The sequence below is a fragment of the Patella vulgata genome, chromosome 5 (genome assembly GCF_932274485.2).
Source record: "Patella vulgata chromosome 5, xgPatVulg1.2, whole genome shotgun sequence".
Lineage (NCBI taxonomy): Eukaryota > Metazoa > Mollusca > Gastropoda > Patellidae > Patella > Patella vulgata.
In genome coordinates this window covers 43,490,661-43,518,646 of record NC_065883.2, presented here as the reverse complement: position 1 = coordinate 43,518,646, position 27,986 = coordinate 43,490,661, and the positions used below count along the sequence as shown (strand labels likewise).

Here is a 27,986-nt window from a genome sequence, read left to right as displayed (position 1 = left end):
TGTGAGAGTGAGTGGCCAGACGATTCGGAATCGACTGCATAGGGGTCACCTTCGCGCCCGACGTCCTCGCGTGATCCCTTGTTTGAGAGATCATCACATTCAGGCAAGACGTCGTTGGTGTAGGGATCGTCAACACTGGGATAATCGACGCTGGAGCAATGTGATGTTTTCAGATGAGTCAAGGTTTACTGTTGATTTTTTGGACAGACGTAGGAGGGTGTGGCGTCGTCGAAACGAGCGCTTCCAAGACGTTAACGTCATCAGACATGATCGATTTGGGGGTGGTTCTGTTATGGTGTGGGGAGGAATCACTGTTGCTGGAAGAACGGCTTTACATGTTGTTGCAGGGCGTGTTACAGGCCATTTCATTTTGTCATTTGTTTCTTCGTCAGTTTCATTAGGTGACTTTAATAACACTTAAAAATCAAATATCCCCTACTTTTTTTGAATAGTATAATTGAACTCCATATTGTTAATGGTAATACAATTACAAGAATGTACACTTGTACAAACATACATGAAGGCCTTATATAAATAATCTTGAATTTTATATTTACTAGTGCAAGGATCATTAATTTTATATTTACTGGTGCAAGGTACTACATTTAATAACTTTAATTATAAAAACACTTCATGCATTGTCGGCCTAAGTGGAGACGACTCCGAACACTTGGACAGTGATAACTTTTTGGTAGAGAACAACTCTACTTTATGAAACAGTTTCCGACAATCATTATTTGTTTTGTCAAGTTTTTGGGTATCAAAATTGAGAGAGAGAGAGAGAGAGAGAGAGGGAGAGAGAGAGAGAAATGGGGTTTAACCTTCACTTGACTCCATGATGCTCAATAGTCAACGGGTGCACTCGTCCGCTGGCCAGCCTATCTTCTATAGTTCCATTGGTGCCGAAAAGTAGGAAAATAAAATGATATGAAATGAGATTGAACATCCTACTGTTTTGCTCTTATTGAGCTAATGAAGACAGGTATACACTATATACAGTTTACTAATACTATGAGGGAAACTTTGCCCGGATAGCGGCACTATGGCCTACTCTGATATTGAATTCCAACTGTCGGAGTGTCTTTTACGTGCATGCCAATATGTACATGGGGACTTGATTTTTCGTACGATCCGAAAAACTATACCTTATCCCTTGCCAGATCCTCCACCCTGCCACAGTCCATAGAAAATCTCTGTCATAGCACTCTGCATCGCGTATGACTATCTTCAATAGTCCGATTGGTGCAGAAAATTATGAAAATGAATTTTAAATGGGGTTGAACGTCCTACTATTCTGCTCCAAGTGGGCTAATGAAGAAGGGCATATGCTATAATGGTTAACATGTTGTGATGTTGGGTTAAAATGCTGTGATGTTGAGTTATCGCCTTACGAAGGGTGATATCAGTCATCATACCTACAGCGGCAGACTAGTGCACCAGTGTACTAGTGAACGCACAGATAAGTGCACCCGCGGACTAGTGAACCCGCAGACTAGTAATTGGTAATGATGGAAAAGTGTATTTAAATTAAAGTTACTTGGTCCATGAGCAAATACAAAACCTCTTTTACAGGCGGGCGTGCACTTAGAACTATTTTTAATCTATATGTGGAAATGCTGCTCTCCAGGCAACACATCTTCATTAGTAGGTGTTGTCCAGGCAAAATTTCTGTCATAGCACATCTTCATTACTAATTTTGATAAAGCCACGGTAAGTGCGTAAGATGCTGGCTCGGTAGTCCGGAGGTCACGTGTTCGATCCCTGCATTGGTCGAGAAAGTTCATCAGGATTTTCCGACATGGTTTCCCCTTGTCAGAGGGGCAGGAACGGGGAGCCTGACAAGGACAGTAGACTAGTCACTCAGAAAGGACAGAAAACCGAGGTCCCATGTATACATTGGCATGCACGAAAAGATCCCTTGGCAGTTGGATTTGATATTATTAGGCCGTAGTGCCGCTGCCGGTTCAAAATTTCCCTCATAGCACATTGTATGGCACATGCCCGTCTTCATTAGCGCAGTCGCAGCAGAACAGTAGGGCGTTAAACCGATTTCATTTCTTTCATTTCAATAATTTTATTATTATACGTTCAGTGGATGCTACAGTTGACAGATCATTTTCAAATTTGGTATGAAGCATTGTGGCCATGAGGATAAACCTACATTTCACAAACTTCTGTTTTGGATTTAACCTCCTTTTCTGAAGGAGCCGCGGTCACTCAATTAGTAACACACTGGCTAGCAAATGTGGGGTTCGGGCATACGCCATACAGTGTGCTATGAGGGAAATTTTGCCCGGGCAGCGGCGCTACGCCTTGCCCTTATATTGAATTCCAACTGCCAAGGGATCTTTTACGTGCACTCCAGTTTGTACACGGGACCTCGTGTTTTTTGTCCCATCCGAATGACTAGACAGCTGTTCTTGTTAGGCCCTCCTAAGGGGAAACCGCGCCGGAAAATCTGGATGAACTTTCTCGGCCAATGCAGGGATCGAACACCCGACCTCCAGGCTAGCGAGCCAGTGTCTTACCCATTTAGCCAAAGTTACCCCCATGTTGGTCGAGAAAGTTCCCCTTGTTAGTGGTGTAGGACAGAGAACCTGGCAAAGACAGTTTCTAGTCCTTCAAATTGGACAAAAAAACAAGATATTGTGCTCACATTGGGTGTGCACGTAAAATAACCCTTGACATTTGGAATTTGAAATGAGAGTAGGTCATTCATTCATTTGTTTTTCTCTTTGTGTGTCACCTACAGACCGCAACTATTAAAGGAGCTAAATCTCTATTCTTGGGCACTTAGAAATGGATACAAATGGGTAGCAAGGCATATAAAATGTAATTTGAATGTATATAAACTGAATTACATTCCATCGTTTCTGTTTTTATACGCCCACATGTTCATGTGGACGTATTATGCCGTCGCCCCTGTCCGTCCGGACGTCTGGACGTCCGTCCGTCCACAATTTGTTTGTGGACACTCTAGAGGTCACAATTCGTATCCGATTTTGACGAAACTTGAAATATAGGTTTATCTCCAAAAGATCTCGGCTGCTTTCGATATTGGCATGTATCGGATCACAACTTCATTGATTATGGCCCCTGTTTGTACGAAAAATCACGTTTTTAGCTTCTGGACCCTATAGAGGTCACAATTTTTATCCGATTTTGTTGAAACCTGAAATGTAAGTTTATAACCTAAAGATCTCGGTTCCTGTCGATATTCGCGCATATCGGACCATAACTTCCTGAATTATGGCCCCTGATTGTACGAAAAATCGCGTTTTTAGCTTGTGGACCCTATAGAAGTCATAATTTTTATCCGATTAAAAATAAAACGTATTATTATATCACTGTTACACCCTAAGGACGGCTGAGTTCGAATTTCGTGAAAATCGGCCCAAAACTGACAGACAAAATGGCCGCCCTTCGTTCTCAAATAGTGTAAAAATATGGTATATCAAGGTTGTGGACCCTATAGAGGTCACAATTTTTATCCGATTGTGTTGAAACTCGAAATGTAAGTTTATAACCCAAAGATCTTGGTTCCTTTCGATATTCGCGCATATCGGATCGTAACTTCCTGAATTATGGCCCCTGATGGTACGAAAAGTCGCGTTTTTAGCTTGTGGACCCTATATAAGTCATAATTTTTATCCGATTTAAAAAACCGTACGTGAAAATCGGCCCAAAATTGACAGACAAAATGGCCGCCGTTCGTTCTTAAAAAGGGTAAAAATATGGTATATCAAGGTTGTGGACCTTATAGAGGTCATAATTTTTATCCGATTTTGTTGAAACTTGAAATGTAAGTTTATAACCCAAAGACCTCGGTTCCTTTCGATATTCGCGCATATCGTACCGTAACTTCCTGAATTATGGCCCCTGATTGTACGAAAAATCGCGTTTTTAGCTTGTGGACCCTATAGAGGTCATAATTTTTATCCGATTTAAAAAAAAAACGTCTGAGTTTGAATTTCGTGAAAATCAGCCCAAAATTGACAGACAAAATGGCGGCCGTTCGTTCTCATGCAAATAGCGTAAGAATATGGTATATCAAGGTTGTGGACCCTATAGAGGTCACAATTTTTATCCGATTTTGTTGAAACTTGAAATGTAAGTTTATAACCCAAAGATCTCGGTTCCTTTCGATATTCGCGCATATCGGACTGTAACTTCCCGAATTATGACCCCTGATTGTACGAGAGAGAGAGAGAGAGAGAGAAATGGGGTTTAACGTCCACTCGACACAAACTAGGTCATTTCGGGACTAACATATGGTTTAATTTTATTTACGTAATTCGCTTGCGCGTAGGGGTCTTTAGCAGTGGGAGGAAACCGGAGGACCCGGAGAAAACCCACGAGGTTGGACAGGCGACCCTACTCCTTGCCACGTACAACCGGGGATTCGAAACCACGCCAGTCGACTCAATGACAGACTTTATGATATAGCGCGCGCACGCTAACCATTCAGCCATCCACCCCACCCCCCCTTGATTGTACGAAAAATCTCGTTTTTAGCTTGTGGACCCTATAGAGATCATAATTGTTATCCAATTTAAAAAAAACTGTATTATTATATCACTGTTACACCCTAAGGACGACTGAATTCAAATTTCGTGAAAATCAACCCAAAATTGACAGACAAAATGGCCGCCGTTCATTCTCAAATAGCGTAAAAATACGGTATATCAAGGTTGTGGACCCTATAGACGTCACAATTTTTATCCGATTTTGTTGAAACTTGAAATGTAAGTTTATAACACAAAGATCTCATTTCCTTTCGATATTCGCGCATATTGAATCGTAATTTCCTGAATTATGGCCCTTGATAGTAGGAAAAATCACTTTCTTGTTAGCTTATTCTCTATCCATCTCTCGAAAATGTGGGCGTATCCTGCCTGGCAGCCGCTGGTTACTGTAATTTCTAAATCGGTTATGCTCGGCGAAATATGCGAAAAGTCCAAATTGAATGACAGTCTTTTGCGTCTGATTATTCTAGTCTACACCAGTAGTATTCTCCTGTGGGATATGTTTAGCCTTGTGCATTGAGCCACTTCTTTACAAATGACACTCAAAATCATTCTGGCAAACACGCCCAATTTTTTTGTGTGTCTGCACACCCATTTCGTCTTTGTGTATCTGTGCCTACAGGTCGCAATTCTTAATGGATCGTCTTGGAACACTGGAATATATACCTTATATATGGTGGCTGATATATCGAACAAGCATGCATTGCCTCGTGTACGACACCCACCAATACTTATAGATTACTGAAGCGATAGTTTAGAAGCGATTTCAGAAGATTTCCAATTTATTTTATTAGAGTGGGAAGGGGATTATATAAAACCTCAAATCAGATCACAGAAAATCACTGCATTGGTGTAGCACGCCATCCCAATAAGTGCAGGGGAGGTTTTTTTATGAGGTGAAGAAAGCGATTTGCAGCTGTTATTGACCTTATCGCGTATTCATCCGTTTGGCATCACTAATGGGATCGGGGCCTAGATGATTAAAAATAGGCCCAGTATTGCCCTCAGCTATGAACACACTCCGAAAGTCCCCTACGCACCCCCCCCCCCCCTCTTATTTTGTTTAACAAATAATTTCGGAATCAATAAAATGGCAGGTCCCTATCAATGATGTTTGATACGACTGGAAATTAATGTGTCTAAAATTAATTAAACAACATAGGGTAGTAAATATTACATTTCGAATCCGTATCAATGATACATTTACTCAAAATGTTCCTTCTAATGGATCACCATTTAACTTGAAAACAAGGAAAACAAGCAGCCGATCGAAGAAAAAAAGATTTTAAAAAACAAGTTTCAATATGACAGTCGTGGTTCGGTCATGCATTTACATCCGTGTGTGTCATCCTTTCTTTGAAAGTAATGATTGTGCCAAATTTGAACAAAGTCCATCTAGATTCGCGGCCTGTAGGTAAAGTGTTGACAGATAAAACGAAAAAAAAAAACAGACCTATAAAAATATATTTTCTAAAACTATTTTAATTTTGAAATTATATTATTTTCACATTTGCCAAGTGTTTTAGCGAATAGTTATAGAAAGGGTCTTGTCGATTAAGACTATAGCGCATGTGCAATGTGCAGTTTTAAACTTCCGAGACGCCAAGTCGACAAGTCGATGATACGACGGCACGACAAAATCACACGATCTTACGATAAAATCGGGCGATCTTACGACAGAACAAACTGTCGTAAGATCGTCTGATTTTGTCGTATCATCGACCTTATTTTGTCGTGCTGTCGTATTATCGACTTATCGCCACGACAAGTCGATGATACGACGGTACGACAAAACACTAAACTGTCGTATCATCGACTTGTCGTCTCGGAAGTTTAAAACTGCACATGCGCTATAGTCTTTATCTACAAGACCCTTCTATAAATAAAAAAACAAAACTGACACAGTTATATGGGACAACAATCACTGTTTTATTATACACAAGCACAACGTTTCGATAAGTATTCTCTTATTGTTATCATTGTGCTTGATAACGAGGTTTGACAGGCGACCCTACACCTTGTCACGTACAACCGGGTATTCAAAACCACGCTAGTTGACTCAATGACATGCTGCGAATCGTTTTCTCCACCTCATTCCAAAAAACTCCTGCAACTATTGGGGTGACGTGCTGCACTATGATAATGCTGTGATTTTAAAGAATGTGACCCGATTTGGGTTTTTTACAATCCCCTTCCCATCCTGTCTTCTGAAATCATTTTTAAACTATCGCTCCAGTCATCTATAAATATTGGTGGGTGTCGTACACATGGCAATGAATGCTTACTTGTTCGATACCTCCCGACACCACTTTTTCTTCAAGGAATTAACTTAGCTAACTCACTTTGGTCCTGCTATTGTAATTCTAGATTTTTTAAATATAATACCAAATATAATTCAATTGTGGACACAAAATGTTTCATTATTTTGAGAAAACAAATAATTAATCAACGTTTTCCTACTATCTCTTTTATATTTATCAAATCTACTACTTAGGCCTATATATGATGTAATGAGTACAGCTGTATTTTTGTGACTTGTAGAAAGAGACTAGGACAATAAGTCGACATCTCGACGTTACGATAAAAATAACACGATGATACGACAGAATAAAGTGTCGTATGATTGCGTCAATACTGTCGTGATGTCGTGTTGTCGCGTTATGAAAAGGGCGAGATTTAACATGGCCACTATCAGCCACCATACTTATAGCCCAAGGATGGCAACTATTGATTTTGGTGCATGTCCCAATCCCGAGGGTCAGAGCCATGCACATTTTGATACGTCCACATTTATAATGTAGACGTATATTGCCGTCGCCCCTGTCGGTGTGTATGTCTGTGGTTCCCATACCCACAAGCGTCTGCAGGCCAAAATTCTGAATTGATTGTCTTGGAACTTGTTATACTTATTCCTTATACCTTGAGCATGGCAACTATTGATTTTGGTGTATGATTGGACCCCCTTGGACGGTGCCACACCCACGTTTTTGTTAACACTTTGTCTGTAAGTACCGATAGTTTACAAGTTTCAGTTATTAACAGATTTTGTTCCATTTCGACGTGTCTAACCTCGTGGGTTTTCTCTGGGTCCTCCGGTTTCCTCCGACTGCTAAAGACCCCTACGCGCAAGCGAATTATTGAAATAAAACTAAACCATATGTTAGTCCCGAAATTACCTAGTTTGTGTCGAGTGGACGTTAAACTCCATCTCTCTCTCTCTCTCTCTCTCCCTCTCTCTCTCTCTCTCTCTCTCTCTCTCTCTCCATTTCGACGTGATCCACCAAGGTTGTACCTATTTATATTGGTCTATGTCCAATCCTCAGAGGAAGAATCATGCCCAATTCCAATTTTTGTGCTTTTAATCTACAGACTGTAATTCTGAATGGATCATTTTGTTTTACGTTAGAAAACTATCGAATAAAAACTAACTGTAATTTACTTGTTAGTATCTTGACATTAAACTGATATTTGTTTTACGTTAGAAAACTAACGTTAGGTTTGCGTTAGATAACTAACTGTTAATTAACGGTTAAAATTCTGACAAAAATATAACGTTACACTAACGTTAGAAAACTAACGTTAGATTTACGATAGAAAACTAACGTTAGATTTAGGTTAGAAAACTAACGATTAGAAACCTGACGTAAAATTTACGTTAGATTAACGTTCAATTTGTAACCAATGATACATATGTCATTATTATGTCTGAACTGAATTCTAACTATTTATCAGTTATTAGAATGTGCATACATTGGTATGGTTATTTAATCCAGAAGTATTCAAAGCGAAAAAATTTGGTTAGATAACCGTCATAAAGTTTACGTTAGATTTACGTCATTTTCTGACGTAAAACTAACCATAACCATTCTGACGTAAAAGTAACGTAAATGTAACCATAAAATTTTACCATTATTGGACGCTAACCAAAATCTAACCATAATGACGTAAGCTTTACGTAAATCTAACCATCAATGTTAACTGGGATAGCGTAAAAATATGGTATATCAAGGTTGTGGACCCAATTTATCCGATTTTGTTGAAACTTGAAATGTAAGTTTATAACCCAAAGATCTCGGTTCCTTTCGATATTCGCGCATATCGGACCGTAACTTCCTGAATTCTGGCCCCTGATAGTGCGAAAAATCACGTTTTTAACTTGTGGACCCTATAGAGGTCATAATTTTTATCCGAATTAAATAATCGTTTTAGTATATCACCGTTACACACTAAGGACGGCTGAGTTCGAGTTCTGTGAAAATCGGTCCAAAACTGACAGACAAAATGGCCGACCCTTGTCCTCAAATAGCGTAAAAATATGGTATATCAAGGTTGTGGACCCAATAGAGGTTAACATTTTTATCCGATTTTGTTGAAACTTGAAATGTAAGTTTATAACCTAAAGATCTCTTTTCCTTTCGATATTCGCGCATATCGGACCGTAACTTCCTGAATTCTTGCCCCTGATAGTGCGAAAAATCACGTTTTTAGCTTGTGGACCTTATAGAGGTCATACTTTTTATCCGAATTAAATAATCGTTTTTGTATATCACCGTTACACCCTAAGAACGGCTGAGTTCGAATTCTGTGAAAATCGGCCCAAAACTGACACAAAATGGCCGCCCCTTGTTCTCAAATAGCGTAAAAATATGGTATATCAAGGTTGTGGACCATATAGAGGTCACAATTTTTATCCGATTTTGTTGAAACTTGAAATGTAAGTTTATAACCCGAAGATCTCGGTTCCTTTCGATATATTCGCGCATATCGGACCGTAACTTCCTGAATTATGGCCCCTGATCGTACGAAAAATCTTGTTTGTAGCTTGTGGACCCTATTGAGGTCATAATTTTTATCCGATTTAAAAAAGCGTTTTAGTATATCACCGTTACACTCCAAGGTTGGCTGAGTTTGAATTTTGTGAAAATCGGCCTAAAACAGACAGACAAAACGGCCGCCCCTCGTTCTCAAATAGCATAAAAATATGGTATATCAAGGTTGTGGACCCTATAGAGGTCAAAATTTTTATCCGATTTTGTTGAAACTTGAAATGTAAGTTTATAACCCAAAGATCTCGTTTCCTTTCGATATTCGCGCATATCTGACCGTAACTGCCCGAATTATGACCCGGATTGTACGAAAAATCATGTTTTTAGCTTTTCGACCCTATAGAGGTCATAATTTTTATCCGATTTAAAAAAAAAACATTCGAATATATCACCATTACACCCTAAGGATAGTTGAGTTTAAATTTCGTAAATATCGGATTAAAACCGGCAGACAAAATGGCCGTCCCTCGTACTTAAATAGTGTTAAAATATGGTATATATCAATGTTGTGGACCCTCTAGAGGTCACAATTTTCTTTTGATTTTGATGATACTTGAAATGTAAGTTAATAACCCAAAAATCTTAGTTCCTTTCGATATTCGGCATATCGGATAGTAACTTCCTGAATTATGGCCCTTGATTGTACGAAAAATAGCGTTTTTAGCTTGTGGTCCTTGTAGAGGTCACAATTTTTATCTGATTTAAAAAAAATGTGTGAATATATCACCATTACACACTAAAATCATGGATCCTTTTGATAATCACGGATACCCGAACTTAAGTTCCTGGGTTATGGCCCCTGATTGTTCGAAAAATGGTATTTATAGCTTGCACATTCACTAGAGGTCACATTTTTTTCCGATTTTAAAAACCATTTAAATATTTCACCATTCCACCATAATGAAGGTTGAATTCAAATTTCGGGAAAATCGAAATGAAACTGCCTAACAAAATGGCCGCTCTTCCTACGCAAATTGTGTAAAAGTATGCAATTTGAAAGTTGTCGACCCTCTAGAGGTCACAATTTTTGTCTGATTCTGATGAAACTTAAATCATATCTTTATATCCCAAAGATCTCTGTCCCTTTTGATATTTGCACATTTCAGGCCATAACTTTCTGGATTATTGCCCCTGATTGTACAAAAAATCACATTTGTTTTTAGCTTGTTCTCTATCCATCTCTTGCAAAATGTGGGCGTATCCTGCCTGGCAGCCGCTGGTTATTCGATTTCAACGAAACTTGAAATATAGGTTTATCTCCCTAAGATCTCCTTTCAATATTGGCATGTATTGGACCTTAACTTCATTGATTATGGCCCCTGATTGTACGAAAAATCGCATTTTTAGCTTGTGGACTCTATAGAGGTCACAATTTTTATCTGATTTTGTTGAAATTTGAAATGTAAGTTCATAAACCAAAGATCTTGGCTCCTTTCGTTATTCGCGCATATCGGACCGTGACTTCCTGAATTATGACTCCTGATTGTACGAAAAATCACATTTTTTAGCTTGTGGACCCTATGGAGGTCACAATTTTATTCCGATTTTAAAAAAAACGTTTGAATATATCACCGTTACACCTTAATGACGGTTGAGTTCGAATTTCGTGAAAATCGGATCAAAACTGCCGGACAAAATGGCTGCCCCTCGAACGCAAACATTGTAAAAATATGGTATATCAAGGTTGTGGACCCGCTACAGTTCACAATTTTGATCCGATTTTGATGAAACTTGAAATACATGTTTATAACCCAAAGATCTTGCGCATATCGGATCGTAACGTCCTGAATTATGGCCCTTGACTGTACGAAAATTTGCGTTTTTAGTTTGTGGTTCCTGTAGAAGTCACAATTTTTATCCAATTCAAAAAAAAAGGTTTGAATATATGACCGTTACACCCTAATGATGGTTGAGTTCGAATTTCATGAAAATCAGACCAAAACTGCCGTAAAAAATGGCCGCCCCTCGTACTCTAATAGTGTAAAAAATATGGTATATCATGGTTGTGGACTCTTTAGAGGTCACAATTTTCACCCGATTTTGAAATGCAGGTTTATAATCCAAAGATCTTGATTGTACAAAAAATCGCTTTTTGTTTAGCTTGTTCTCTATCCATCTCTTGAAAAATGTCGGCGTATCCTGCCTGGCAGCCGCTTGTTTATAATTGTATCATATTGCTTGATAAAGACCGGAGAATCCTAGTCAAACCAGTTCTCTGTATTAAACAGTATGAGTATTGTATAGAATTTCCCCCTTGTCAGTGGAGCACAAAGGAGAGTCTGAAAAAGCTACTAATTTTGTATTTGGCACACAATTGCAAAAATTATTTTTCTCGACTCCTCTTATAAATACTATTGAATCCACCCCCACCCCCCATCCTCACCACCCCCACCCCCATCCTCACCACCCAAGTCTTTTAGTTCAGTCTAGTGTGGAAGTTCCGCAATGCAATATGACAGAGAGAAAATGTTAATATTAGCACCAATATCATTGATTGTCTGAAATGTTAGCATTTAGTGTGACAGGGACTTGAGAAACAGCATCTAGTCGTTCGCATGGTAAGTTATGAAAAGCCTAGGTCCCATGTGGGGTCATGCAGGAGTTCTCATACACAGAAGAGCTCTTGACAGTTGGAATATTGTTAACTGGCCAAAATTTCGCTCACATACATGTAGGAGAACCCCTGACAGTTTGAATGTGTGGTACGGGCAAAATTTCGCTCGAGGTGCGAAGTAAAACCTATTTTATTAAAATGGTTGCCATGGTAACCTACAAAAACACTTTTGTTATGAGTATTTGCCTTTGGTCATTAAATACTAAACCAAAAAATATGTTAATGTGTTAAAAAATGAAAAAATATTCTTTAGAGTGTGGATGTTTCATAACTTTCATTTCCATAACCACAAAGACAAAAATTAGTGAATCCAGGTGTGATGAAGAAAAATTTGAAAAAAAGAAGATATGTTTGTGATGTTAAATTGAATACTATCATATGATATTGGGCCAAGTTTCTCTCCCCCACACTCCACTCTCCGAGTTAGATGGTTCAGTTGTAATTTTCCTTCTTTTGGTGAAAAAATCCAATTTATATATATGGGTGCCATTGGTAACCCACTTTTTCTTTCTCTTTTTATTTTGGCTAATTTTAAAATAAATTCAAGCTAACAACTGAATTTATGTGAAACATGTAATGCTTTGATGAAACAAAAATCTTATTGAAAGCATGAAAAGGGGCCAAATTAAGCATAGCCACAACACAGCCATTGCGGCAAATTTGGGTTTCAGGTTAATTTAAGAAAAACTGAAAAAAAAAAAATATGTTGGGATCGAAGGATGTTGGTGAATTTTTGTACAAATGTTGGTACCTCACACATTATTATATAAACCAAATTTTATTTTGATACTTGCAATTTTTGGGTGATTTGCATATTTTTTATACCAACAGAAAGATGTTTCAGTGCTCTTTTAGATAAGCATTAAATCTCAGTTTTTTTTTAAATTGTGACATGTGACTGGTTTTGTAGTAGAGGGTCACAATTTTAAAAAAAAACGTTTGAATATGTCACCGTTACACCATAATAAATTTCGCAAAGATCAGACCGAAACTGCCCAACAAAATGACCGCTCCTTCAACTCAAATAGTGTAAAAGTATGTAATACCAAGGTTGTGGACCCGCTAGAGGTCACAATTTTTATCCGATTTTGATGAAACTGAGAATAGTATATGTTTATATCCCAAAGATCTCAGTTCCTTTTGATATATTCGCGCAGACCACAACTTCGTGGATTATGGCCCCTGATTGTACGAAAAATCACATTTTTACCTTGTGGATCCTCTAGAGGTCACAATTTTCATCTGATTTTAAAAACTGTTTAAATATATCACTGTTTCACCGCAATAAAGAATGAGTTCGAATTTTAGCAAAATCAAAATGAAAATGCCCGAGAAAATGGCCGCTCCTTGTACACAAATACATGAAGTGTAAAAGTATGTAAATGTACCGCCCATCTACAGGTCACAATTTTTGTCCGATTTTGATGAAACTTAAAATATATTTTTAACCCAAAGATCTCAGTCCCGTTCGATATTTGCGCATTTGAGACCATTACTTAATGGATTATGGCCCCTTGATTTTACAAAAAATCACGTTTCATGAAAATCGGACCAAAATTGCCAGACAAAATTGCCGCCCGTCTACGCAACTAGTGTAAACATCTTGTATATCAAGATTGTGAACCCTCTAGAGATCACAATTTTTTATCATATTTTGATGAAACTTGAAATGCATGTTTATAAACCAAAGATCTTGGTTGCTGTCGATATTTGCGCATATCGGATCATAACTTCCTGAATTATGGCCCCTGATTGTACAAAAAATCGCTTTTTGTTTAGCTTGTTCTCTATCCATCTCTTGCAAAATGTGGGCGTATCTTGCATGGCAACCGCTTGTTTAATTTACATAAATATCAGAGCTACAGACCAAGTTCTCGTTTTATGGGATTCCGTTAACTTTGGTCTGCATATAGGGCCCATTTTTGAATAAATGAAATTGCTGTTTTTTCACCATGAGATATTTGATTGAAATTTGCTGTACTGCTGTATATGGCTGAGTTACAGATCAAGTTGCCATTTTGTAGGATTGTGTTAATTTCTGACTGAATTATGGCCCTTTGTTGACAAAATCAATGAAGAAAGCTGTAGAAAGTGTGGAAACACTCTTACATAGTAGAATTATAGAGCGATTCAGTGAAAATTTAGTTTTACAGAATTTTTATATGCTCACATTTTCATGTGATATACAATAATTAATAGAATACAATATAAAAAAACCCATCGTTTTAACTAACGTTTCGTCAGTAAAGATACTAACTTCTTCAGGGATAAAGAACTAAATACCATGGACCGTGTATAGATGGACAGGCAACGTCCACGAAGCCTTTATAATTCTGTACTGCGGCAAAAAATAGACCGGACAATCGTGACTAAAATAAGATTACCTCCCCTTTAAAAGCAAAGAAACAGAAATCAATTCGTAATATTTTTAATAATCTTGTTTACTTCGGACGCGCCCATGTAAATCCGCAAAAAACATGTTGAGTTTTCATTAAACACAAACCTACTAAAACACTCTTAAATTTTACTTCTGCACAATTAATCATTCTGGACAGTATTATACCTGAACTTTATTTTCATAATTTTAAAATCTTTCATACATGCGGGAATTTAGAGTATTAAGCAAAACCAAAATCCTTACAAAAACTACGAAATTTTTTCGCCTACTTCCTGTTTACAGAACCTTGTCAGGATAACTTGAACAGGTGGATTGAGAGCAGACCTGTCAACTCTACCGCATCACGTGGTAAAGTGCCGCGAAAAGGCCTCATTGAAATGTGGTCGTATATTATCGTCGCCCCCGTCCGTCAGTCCACAATTGCTCTAGAGGCTAAACTTAATAAATTTATATACAGTGTTTAAGGCCATGAAACGAAGAAGCCTATTGATTTTCAGCGATTTCCGACAAGTACTGCCAGAGTTATGGCCCTTGATCACTTCAAAAAATCTTGTGGACGCTCTAGAGGCTAAAGCTAATATCCGATTGACTTTAAATTTATACACAGTGTTTAAGGTCATGAAACGAAGAAGCCTATTGATTTTCATCGATTTCCGATAATTACTGCCAGAGTTATGGCCCTTGATCACTTCAAAAAATCTTGTGGACGCTCTACAGGTCAAAGTTAATATCCGATTGACTTTAAATTTATACACAGTGTTTAAGGCCATGAGACGATGAATCCTATTGATTTTCAGTGATTTCAGATAATTATTGCCAGAGTTATGGCCTTTGATCACTTTGAAAAATCTTGTGGACGCTCTTAGAGGCTACAGTTAATATCCGATTGACTTTAAATTTATACACAGTGTTTAAGGTCATGAGACAAAGAAGTCTATTCATTTTCAGCGATTTTCGATAATTACTGCCAGAGTTATGGCCCTTGATCACTTAAAAAAAATCTTGTGGACGCTTTAAAGGCCAAAGTTAATATCTGATTGACTTTAAATTTATACACAGTGTTTAAGGTCATGAGACGAAGAAGCCTTTTGATTTTCAGCGATTTCCGGTAATTACTGCCAGAGTTGACTTCAGATTGATACACAGAGTTTAAGAGCTTGAGACGAACAAGTATATTGATTTTCAATGAATTTTTATGACTTGAACAGCTAAATCCATGATATTAAAACTTTTGTATACTAAACGTTAGCATGGGGCAGAACTTTATAAAAACCAAACAAATTCTAATGGTTTACTGATAATTACTTCATGAGTTGTTACTCTTAATCAGATTTTAGTGTATTATAAATGTTTCATTACCGAAAGAAGTAAAAATATGCGACAACACTTGTTGACTGCCCGGACGATTTAGCTGCTGTGGGCGTATGTTTCGTTGCCTGGCAACCTATCTTTTTACTTTTTACGTTTTTTTTTCTCAAAATATCGGATATTTTTTCGACTACTTCCGGTTTTTGAACCATTGTCTGGATAGTTTTAACAAGTTGTTTGGATAGTTAACTTTCTGTTAAAAAAGATTCAGAAAAATCGTATGTGTCGTTTTCGAGAAAAGAGCGGCTCAAAATGCTCCAAAACGGAAAATACTAGATTTTTTTTAACCTTTTTCTTCAATTTTTAAAAAACTTCCTTTATAGAGATTATTGTCGGGATAGTTTTAATAACCGAATTGGCTTATTAAATAGCCACAGGGCTATGTAATGATATATTACATTGTCTGATCAGATAAAATGCCCCTAGGAAATCCTTTGTTCAATAGTGCCAAAAATGCAAAAATGTCAATTTATCGAAAATTAGATTTGAATATTTCAATACATATTATACATGGTTAGAATCATAATTAGGTCAGCTATCTGAATGGGTAACCCTTTTGTAAAAATTTGTTTAAATAGTAAAGTAATAGAGCATTTTCCAAAATTTCACGATTTGTCAACTTTTTTCGATTTTCAGTACGTTATTTTACCTATTCCAGACATTTTAATGTCTTATTGGATGGATTCATGCACATGACTACCGGAGGGACTCTCGATAGGGAAAGTTTAAGAAAAATCTTTGGAGTAGTTTTCGAGATACAGTCGTCCAAAAACGCTCCAAATCAGTAAATACTTGATTTTCAGCATGTCATATTTTGCTGCCCTTTCATAGGATTCGTGTGCAATTGGTATCATATGACAGTCAAATCCCCGGGCCACCCAACGATACCTTAATTTGATATCGGTTGGAGAAATCACGTTTTTCACAAAAGCACCCATTTTTTGCGTTTTCTTGAAAATATCGGACATTTTTTTGACCACTTCCGGTTTAAGGATCTTTATCAGTTGGTTTTAGACTATAACTTCGGCCGTAAAAAGAAATTCGGGCTCACAAATTGGGCAGAAAATTCGAAAAATAAAGAGTAGTAACTCTGAATGAAAGTTATATTACTGGAATCGGATTGCCTTCAGGTATCCAAAAATGTAGGTCAAATTTGGAAATTTTGAAAAATTACAAAAACTGTCTCCTAAACAAAGTATTTTCAAATTTCGAACGACAAAAGCCTTAAATGAATGTTCGAAATTGAAAAATGTGAGATGGTCATTGTCTCGGAAAAGATCCAGGGTTTCCAAAAATGTGAATTGTTTTAAAATAGGTAAAGAATTGGCGAAACCGCAGCCGATTTTTGATTTATTGCTACCGTTCAAAATATGGCCACTTCCGGTCTGCGCAGAACTTCCCTTTACAGCACAGCTAGTATGACATTATGGGATCATCAGAGTACTGAATTTGTATAAGGGTTGACCACCAAAATTTCAATTCACTGATATTCATAGCAGACTGGGGACAGAATATCATGACCGTGTTAGTGCAAAAACAAAACAACGCTTCTCGACTTGGTGTATTATTACGCCATAAAAGTCTCAAACCAGGTAGAAAATAGAAATTCAATACCTCTTCATCAATTCTACACCCAAATGTCAATACAGATAGGCAATAAAAATGGCAAAAAAGAAACGAGACGGACACCAAATCAGGCAGAACATAGATATGCAATACCTCTTCATCAATTCTACACCAAAATGTCAATACAGGTAGGCAAACAATATGCCATAAAAGGAGGGAGAAAAATATATCTAAAAATAACAGGCACTACCGAGATATGCAAAATTAATAGTGTTCTGCATCCATCTAGCCACATCAGCTACCAAACGATAATTTACTTGTTTTGATTCAATGACACCCGACGGAGAAATCTCGATTTTCGCCAGAGTACCAATCTTTTTTTTTTCTGAAAACATCGGATATGTAACGATATTAAGCAAATAATTGCTAGTCTGAGACCATTTTTTAGGGGTAGTTACCTCCCTTATACCGTTACAAGCATTATTAATCCTATAGCGAATTTTCGACTTTTTTTCAAAGATTGGGACCCTTTTTTGACCGTTTATGCTATATTGACCTTTTAGATTTGCATTCAAACCCTAAACCACCGTTAGGACCCTAAGTAACCGAAGTTTAAGAAACAAATTTATAGTAGTTTTCGTGATAAAAGCGTCTGAATAGGCTCTAAAAAGGAAAATTCTAGATTTTCAGCGTCCAATAATCTATTGCCTTAAGCATCGAATTTGTATCATTTGGATGTCATAAGAACGTCCATTATTCGGGCTATCCAATGAGACTTTATTTGTTTAGATTCGGTGAAATATAGCGAAGTAATCACTTTCTTGGCAAGATCACCATTATTTTTACTTTTTACGGTTTTTTTTTCAAAATATCGGATATTTTTTCGACTACTTCCGGTTTTTTATCATTGTTAGGACAGTTTTAACAAGTTGTTTGGATACTTGACTTTCTGTACCAAAAGTTTCAGAAACATCCATTGAGCTGTTTTCAAAACAAAGAAAAATAGAAGAGCATTTTCAGTCATTTAAGGATTTTTCTACTTTTACAAAGATTGAGGCTTTTTTTGGACCATTTATATTATTTCAATGCATTTATTTTTGGATTCACGCTATAGACCACCGATAGGACTCCGAGTAAAAAAAGTTTAAGAAAAATCATACATGTCGTTTACGAGAAAAAGTGGTCTCAAAAGGCTCCAAAACGAAAAATACATTTTCGGCGTACCATAATTTATTTTCTAACCCTCGAAATTGTCTGAATAGGCTCTAAAAAGGAAAATTCTAGATTTTCAGCGTCCAATAATCTATTGCCTTAAGCATCGAATTTGTATCATTTGGATGTCATAAGAGCGTCCATTATTCGGGCTATCCAATGAGACTTTATTTGTTTAGATTCGGTGGAATATGGCGAAGTAATCACTTTCTTCGCAGATCACCATTCTTTTTACATTTTACGGGTTTTTGTTTCAAAATATCGGATATTTTTTCGACTACTTCCGGTTTTTTATCATTGTCGGGACAGTTTTAACAAGTTGTTTGGATACTTGACTTTCTGTACCAAAAGTTTCAGAAACATCCTTTGAGTTGTTTTAAAAACAAAGAAAAACAGAAGAGCATTTTAAGTCATTTAAGGATTTTTCTACTTTTTACAAAGATTGAGGCTTTTTTGGACCATTTATATTATTTCAATGCATTTATTTTTGGATTCACGCTACAGACCACCGATAGGACTCCGATTAAAAAAAGTTTAAGAAAAATCATAGGTGTCGTTTCCGAGAAAAAGGCGTCTCAAAAGGCTCCAAAACGAAAAATACTACATTTTCGGCGTACCATAATTTATTTTCTAACCCTCGAAATTGTATCATTCAGATGTCATATGATAGTCCATTAATGGGGATATCCAACGACATTTTAGTTCTTTTGGTCCGCTAATATCTGACGGCGAAATCAAGTTTTTGGCAAGAGCGGCATTTTTTAAACTTTTTTTTTACTTTTTTTTTCATTTTTTGAATACTTCCGGTATGGAGATTATTATCGGGATAGTTTTAATAACCGGTTTGGGCAATTAAATAGCCACAGGGCTCTGTAATGATATATTACGTTATCTGATTAGATAAAATGCCCCTGAGAAATCCTATGTTCAAAAGTGCAGAAAATACTTGATTTTCAGCGTGCCATAGTTTGCAGCCTAGTCATAGTATCCTTATGAATTGGGTATCATAAGACAGCCCAATCATCGTGCCACCCAACGATACATTAATTTGTTTAATCCGTTGAAATTAGACGGGGAAATCCCGTTTTCCCCAAAAGCACCCATTTTTTGCGGGTTTTTTTTCAAAATATCGGACATTATTTCGACTACTTCCGGTTTACGGATCGTTGTTGAAATTGCTTTATCCAACGGTCTGGCCATATGGCTTTATACTGCAGGGGTTTCAGAAAGATCGGTGAGTTTCAAGTTGGTGTGCACGATAGTAGGTTTGTGACGCGCATGCGCGGGTCTACACTCGAAAACAACCTTGTCGGCACGGAAAACATAAAAGGCGAAATTCGAATTTTTGAAAAATTCAAATACCAAACATTTGACCATGAGCCAGGCTATCCTAAAATGTATTAATTTCGGTAATATGAGACACATTCTTTAAGAATGTGGATTTTTCACTTTTTTTCATTTTCAATTCAAAATGGCGTCCATCATTTGCCAGAAATCAAAATTCTATTTTCTACAATTTATGAGCTTTCCTTCAAGGATTCGGAAAATATAATTCCCTTGTCTGTAAGTAAAATATCAAAAAAGCCTTAGCGACACTTCACATTTCAAGATGGTGGCACTTCCGGAATGGGCTAGAAACTCCATTTTTTGTGAACGAATCAGAAGTGTCGTAGCTAGTACAGGAAAATTTTTTCAAGGCAATCTGACCTATATTCAGTCGATTTTTGGGAAAAAGTTTTATCCTTCATTTCTCCAAGGGGAGATAAGTTAGGGCATTTTTAATGGTATTGTTGAAGTTGGGTCAATGAGATCTACATACATTCCAAATTTCATGAAAATCGTACCAAGTTGACATTTCTGTTTTACTTCCGGGACGAAATGTCAATGACGTTATTTTTGGAATTCGAAAATCGGAAATAGCGGATATGAAGTAAATATTTCAAGATACAGAAAGAAAAAAGATTTAGTAAAATAGGTCAAATAGTCACAAAGTTACAGCATTGTAGGTCAAATGCATTCGTTCGTAAAATTCGGTGATTTCGGATTCGTAAAACGTTTTGAAAATATATTTAATCAACAGCAACCATCCATTTTTTGGGGGATAGGTAAAAGTTTCAGAAAGATCCTATGGTTAGATTCTGAGAAATCCGATTTGTGGACAAAACACACAAAAAAAGAATAATAATCATATTAATCTTAACAGAAACAATAAGCTTTCATATGAAATATGAAAGCTTAATAATAATTTTAGTAATCTCAATAGGCTTTCAGACGAAAGTCTGAAAGCCTAATAATAATAATTTTAGTAAAAACAATAGTCTTTCAGACAAAAGTCTGAAATCCTAATAAATAATAATAATTTTAGTAAAAACAATAGTCTTTTAGACGAAAGTCTGAAATAGTCTGAAAGACGAAAGTCTGAAAGCCTAATAAATAATAATAATTTTAGTAAAAACAAAAGTCTGAAAGCCTAATAATAATATTAGTAAAAACAATAGTCTTTCAAAGTCTGAAAGCCTAAAAATAATAATAATTTTAGTAAAAACAATAGTCTTTCAGACGAAAGTCTGAAAGCCTAATAATAATAATTTTAGTAATCTCAATAGGTTTTTAGACGAAAGTCTGAAAGCCTAATAATAATATTTTTTTAAAAAAAACAATAGTCTTTCAGACTAAGTCTGAAAGCCTAATAATAATAACTAGACCTGCAAGCAGAACTGAACCGGCTTTCAGGAATGAGGCAGGAAGTGGCCGAAATGTCCAAAATAAAAAATCGGCCATAGTTTCCTCAATTCTTCACCAATTTTAAAACCAATGACATTTTCGAAAACCTTGTGACTTGTCCTGCAAGATAGCAGTTGAAAATTTCGAAACTTCGTCGCTTTCATTTTATGTCCAAAATTTTTTAAAAAATTGCTTAAGAGACCATTTTTGTTATTTTTCCAAATTGTCAAGTTTGACCTACATATTTAAATACCTGAAGTCAATCCGATCCCAGTAATATAAGTTTCATTCAGAGTTATCGTCCTTTATTTTTCGAATTTTCTGCCCATTTTCCAACCCTTATATTTTTTTGAAAGCCTCAATCGATGTTTCTGAAACTCCTGGATCGTAAAGTCATATTGTCAGATCGTTGGATAAAGCAATTTCAACAACGATCCGTAAACCGGAAGTAGTCGAAATAATGTCCGATATTTTGGAAAAAAAAACCCGCAAAAAATGGGTGCTTTGGGGAAAACGCGGTTTCTCCGTCCAGTTTCAACGGATTAAAGAAATTAATGTATCGTTGGGTGGCACGACGATTGGACTGTCGTATGATATCCAATTCATACGGATACTATAACCAGGCAGCAAAATATCGCAAGCTGAAAATGAAGTATTTTCTGATTTAAACCGTTTTTTTTTTTAACTTTCTCTATCGAGAGTCCATTCCATAGTCTTGTACATGAAGCCACCCAATAAGACTTTGAAATGTCTGGAAAAGGATAGAAAAGGGACTGAAAATCGAAAAAAAAGTCGAAAAATCGTGAAATTTTGTAAAATGCTCTATTACTTTCTTATATAAACAGATTTATACAAAAAGGTTACACATTCAGGTAGCTGAGCTAATTACGATTCTAACGATGTATAATATGTATTGAGTTATTGAAATTTTATTTTCGATATTTTGACATTTTGCATTTTTATACGACCACATGGAAAAATTTAAAAAGGTTAAAAAATCGGCGAAAGAATTGACATCTCCGTCAGATGTTATCGGACCCAAAGAATGGAAGTGTCGTTAGATAGCGTGATTAATGGACTATTATATGACATCTGAATTCTACGATTTCGAGGGTTAGAAAATAAATTATGGTACGCCGAAAATAAATTATTTTCCGTTTTGGAGCATTTTGAGACACCTTTTCTCTCGAAAACGACACCTATATTTTACGCAGAGTCCTATCGGTGGTCTATGACGTGAATCCAAAACAAAAAGCATTGAAATAACATAAGTTGTCCAAAAAGAGCCTCAATCTTAGAAAAAAGTTGAAAAATCCTTAGATTACTGAAAATGTTCTTCTAATTTTCTTTCTTTGGAAAACAGCTGAATGGATTATTCTGAAACTTCTTGTACAGAAGGTAAGGTAACCAAACAACTTGTGAAAACTATCCCGACAATGATCCAAAAACCGGCAGTAGTCGAAATTATATCCGATATTTTGAACAAAAAAACGGAAAAAGTAAAAAAAATGGTGATCTTGCGAAAAAAGTCATTACTACGCCAGATTTCACCGAATCAAAACAAATAAAATGTCATTGGATAGCCCGAACAATGGACGATCTTATGACATATCAATGGTAAAAATTCGCTGGTTAGGCAATATATGTGACCCTGAAAATCTAGTATTTTCCTTTTTGGAGCCTATTCAGACGCTTTTATCTCGAAAACTACTCTTATTTCCTTTCTGTTACTTAGAGTCCTAACGGTGGTCTAGGGTGTGAATCCAAATTTAAAATCATGAAGGATTTTGTACCATTTATTCTTTTTTTTTTACGGCCCCTATTATGTCAGTCTTATGTTACCAGTACCCCTAAATAGCCACGCGCACGGCAACAAAAATATAAAACTTTTATTTCGTTTGCCGTGCGCGTGGCAATTTAGATAAAGGAGACCGGTAAGGATTTGGTACTGTTTATTGTCCCCCGCCTTTCAAAGAAAGCAGGGGGCTATTAAAATGGGTTCGTCCGTCTCTCTGTCTGTCTTTCTGTTTGTCCGTCACACTTTTTGGGACACAATAACTCTCCTTCTAATTGAGCTAGAATGTTCAAACTTAGTGTTTAGATGAGCATTTTCTTCATTGGGTAAGCACAGATGGGCAATTTGATTGGTTGATGCTTTGGGACACAATAACTTTAGTTGTAATTAAGTGAGAGTAATGAAATTTGGTGTATAGTTTTATTACCTCAATACCTTGCCTAAGTTCGATAATGAGCATTTTCTTCTGAGAGTAAGCAGAGCAATAAGCAATTTGATTGGTCAAGACTTTGGAACACAATTACTCTTATTCTAATTGGCGTAGGTGTTTATTAGATGAATGCCTTGATGGAGTTCGAAGATGAGAATTGTTTGCTTTTGGTAAGCAGAGATAAGCAATTTGATTGGTTGATGCCCTCGGACAAAATAACTTTAGTTCTAATTAAGTGAGAGTGAGGACACTTGGTGTATAGTTTTATCATATTATTACCTTGACTAATTTCGATGATGAGAATTTTCTGCTTAGGCTAAGGAGAGTTAAGCAATTTGATTGGTCAAGACTTTGGAACTTAATTGAGGTAGAATGTTTAAACTTGATGTAGATGTTCATTGGGTGAATGTCTTGACTGGGTTCAATAATTAATATTTCGAGCTTTAAAGACAAAATAACTTTGATTCTATCTGATAGAGAGTGATGTAACTTAGTGTATAGTTTATAATCAGTTTGATACTTTTGAAAAAGAAATGTGCGAAGTGTGATCTATTTATTTTGTGATTTCGGCGGGGGATATCAGCCTCACTGTTCTTGTTCTTTCCTTTTTACGACCGCGAAGAATGTCGTGTATTACCGGTACGTCTAAATAGCAACAAGCCCGGCAACAGAAATAAAACTTTTATTTTGGCTGCAGTGCGCGTGATTATTTAGATGCACACTGTGTCAAGCAAAATAATGATTTGTTCACAACTCGGATAATATTTTAAAGGTATTTACCGAGTCGTTTTGAACAGATATCAGCGAAATGGCCGGGTATCGGCTGATACCGATTTCTCCCGATAGGGCCGATACCGATTTCTCCCGATATGCCACTCATCGGCCAATTACCGATGTTGAAACTGATTATCGAACCATCACTACAATTTGAATGTACACAGTGATTTGGCATCCTTAATATATGATGGTAGCCTGTTCCTCAGTTTAGGAGCAGCAACAGAAAAGCTTCTGTCTCCACATTTCACATAGTTTAATCTCGAAACTTCTAGTTAAATTTTGTTTGAAGAATGGGTTTCTCTTTGTGAGGATTTTATGTGAAGTAGATTCTGAAGGTTGGTAGATGAGGTACATTTTGATTTTCAACAATTTCCAATAATTACTAAGAGAGTTTTTTCCCTTGAGCACTTTGAAAAAAACCTTGTGGATTCCTTGTTTTCAGTTTCTAGAAGTTATTTAACACAGTTAATGAAAGAGCCAAATCTTATCGAAGATCCAATTTTAGCTACTGAGATTAGTCAGGTATTTGTAATTCTACTTTGTTTGTAAATGTAATGTTTGTCATTTCAATATGTCTTATCATTAGCTTGGTCAAAAACAAGTTTATAGTTTCTTGTATGAAAAATAAATGCATGCATACATATGTTTTGTCCACTTTTTCTACCCACGGGCAAAAATACAGGAATTTTTTTTTTATACGCCCACGTGGAAATGTGGTCGTTAAAATTGATAATTAACCATGACTTGTATTTCTAACGTACTTTATTTTCTGGTTGACATCTATACAACCACAAAATCTCACTCTTATCTCGCATGCCTCGCTAGATCCGTCGGGCAGAAGTGACGTCACACATATACTGAGCGCCATGTAAAACGCATCACTTTTTTTCCCAAATATTTTATTACTAGGTGGTTTTGTATGTATAATATTATGCAATAATATGAACTATTGTTTCACACAATGCTCCCAAACGCAAAAAATATCGGCCCGTGTGCAAAAAAAAAGAAGATTGCACGAGATGCACATGAAAACCCCAATATTCACGTGCAGCATTGTGTGTGAGCCCTTTATTAAAAGCATTTTTTCAACGTAATGTGCAGTACATGAACTGTGAAACGTCAATCTGTCGTTATTTGTTGTTGGACGTGTGAAGGAATCGAGCTAGAGATGCCGAGACTTACTGAAAATCAACGGAATGAAGCCATGGGAATGTCCAGGGCTGGGATGTCTACACGTGCTATTGTCAGACACTTCAATTGTCATCCGTCCACTATTGTAAGGTTGGTGGAACGTGTTCGAGTTACTGGATCAACACGTGACCGTCAACGTCCTGGTCCACAACGCATTACAACCCAGACTCAAGACCGCTACATCCGGGTCACTCATCTGCGTGACAGATTCCGCCTAGCGACTCGAACAGGTGCAGCAGTCTTCGGAACACAAGGACCAGTAAGTGCCAACACCGTAAGACGTCGTCTAAGAGAAGTAGGACTCCGTGCACGACGACCTTATGTTGGAGCTATCCTCAGGGATCATCACCGTCAGCGGCGTTTGATATGGGCTCAAGGACACCAGACATGGAGAAGAGTAGACTGGCAAAGTGTGCTCTTCAGTGATGAGAGTCGCTTTCATCTTTATCACGCTGATGGCCGTCAACGTGTGTGGAGATGTCTTGGGGAACGTCTTGCAGACTGCTGCGTCTTCGAAACGAATCGATGTGGTGGGGGAAGTGTAAGTGTGGGGAGGCTTCACATTTCATCACCGGACCGCCCTACACATTAGCAGGGGTCGCGTTAATGCTGTAGCCTACCGTGATGATGTCTTGCAACCAATTGTTGTTCCGATGTTTCGAGCGCACCCACAACTTCAGCACTTCCAACAGGATAATGCACGTCCGCATACCGTCCGTTTTAGTATGGACTACCTGGCTGCTAACAACATCAATGTCTTGGACTGGCCAGCCATGTCTCGGGACATGGCACCGATGGAACATGTCTGGGATGAGATTGGACGCCGTCTGTATCGGAGACCACAGATGCACACCATTGCTGCTTTAGAAGCTGCTCTTGTCCAAGAATGGAACAATTTGCCCCAGGCCTTCTTTCAAACATTGGTTAATTCCATGCGACATCGCTGCACAGCGTGCGTAAAGGCCCGTGGAGGACACACGCGCTACTGACATGTGTGTCGTACTTTTGGTTTTGACCCCTCTTACTTTTTACTCTTGATTACAGATTAAACATCCATAAGTATACAAATGTGTTGTTATTGATGTGTTCCCATTTGAATATTGTTCACAATAAGAAGCAAAATAAATAAGATATGTTTACAGGGTCATTTTGTTATACGAAAAACTAAGTGATGCGTTTTCCATGGTGCTCAGTATATAAACAAAGGTAATTATGAAACATAATATTTATACAGATTAACAATCTCTACTATTCTATACTAAACAGCAAAAAAAAACCCAAAAACATCAGTGCGATTTCAAAATCAGAGAGGCACTTTAATCAAACCATTGTAGAAAACGACTTACTAAATGGATCAAAGCAATTTTTTGTGAACAGTATGTTGACACATTAGTGATTAATTCTTCACAATTCCAAGACATTATGAGAAGCTTTAGAGTCTTTACACAGTCCATACATCAGTATCTGGTGTGTCCACCGCCAGTGGAGTGGACCAGACGATGGATGGATGCCATTGGCACCTGGAACCACACTCTCAGAAAAGCCTTGCGCAATCCATCGGCTCTGTTTGGTCTCAGTACGACATTATTAAGACTCCTCCGAATTTCATACCAAAGATGTTCAATCGGATTTATGTCCGGACTAAGGGCTGGCCCTTGCATAATGTTGATACCTTCTGCTGTAGAAAGTCCCGAGTAATTCTGGTGGCCAGTGCATAATGTTGACACCGTTCTGCTGTAGAAAGTCCCGAGTAATCCTGGTGGTGTGGGCACGAGCGTTGCCATGCTGGAAAACATTGTTTCGATGCGCAATCCATCGGCTGTGTTTGGTCTCAGTACGACGTTATTAAGACTCCTCTGAATTTTATACCAAAGATGTTCAATCGGGTTTAAGTCCGGACTAAGGGCTGGCCAGTGCATAATGTTGACACCGTTCTGCTGTAGAAAGCCCCGAGTAATCCTGGTGGCCAGTGCATAATGCTGTAGAAAGTCCCGAGTAATCCTGGTGGTGTGGGCACGAGCGTTGTCATGCTGGAAAACATTGTTTCGATGACGTGCGAAATGTGGTATGACGTGGGGTCTGAGAGCTTGATCGATGTAGCGTACTGCTGTGATACTGCCTCCTCTCCCTGGACCAAGATTTTGGAACACCACAGGACCCACTCTCTGGTGCAGGCCGATTCCACCCCAAACCATTATGCTTGGACCTTCCCACGAGTCTCGTTCCATGACGCATTGGTCAGAATAATGCTGGTCATGTCGACACCATATTCTGGTCCTGTCATCTGCAGTTGATACGCAATACCGACTCTCATCTGTTAACAGAACAGTTCTCCATTGCTTGTGTCGCCAGTTCTGGTGTTCTTGGGCAAACTGTAGACGTTCACGTCGATGGCAAGGGGTGAAGATCAGTCCACGGTAAGGTCTAGGACAACGGGTGTTCTCTCTGATGAGACGTCGGCGCACTGTATCAATACTGATGGGTCTTCTGTGTGTCCCCACTGTCTGACGTACTGTCTCAGATGCCTGTGTGAAGGGACTCTGTCGTCTTGTGGTAACC

The 27,986-nt window shown here is 37.5% G+C and overlaps 1 protein-coding gene across 8 annotated transcripts in view; it reads left to right on the top strand.

The window, feature by feature from the left end:
* The window catches only part of LOC126820274 (CDAN1-interacting nuclease 1), a 214,832-nt gene that overhangs the window by 134,296 nt on the left and 52,550 nt on the right, over positions 1 to 27,986 (top strand). For all 8 annotated transcript variants that reach the window (XM_050548136.2, XM_050548139.2, XM_050548140.2 and 5 more), the window contains one exon: positions 24,679 to 24,758. In XM_050548136.2, coding sequence (XP_050404093.1) covers positions 24,679 to 24,758 — 80 coding nt within the window. The remainder of the gene's footprint in view (positions 1 to 24,678; positions 24,759 to 27,986) is intronic.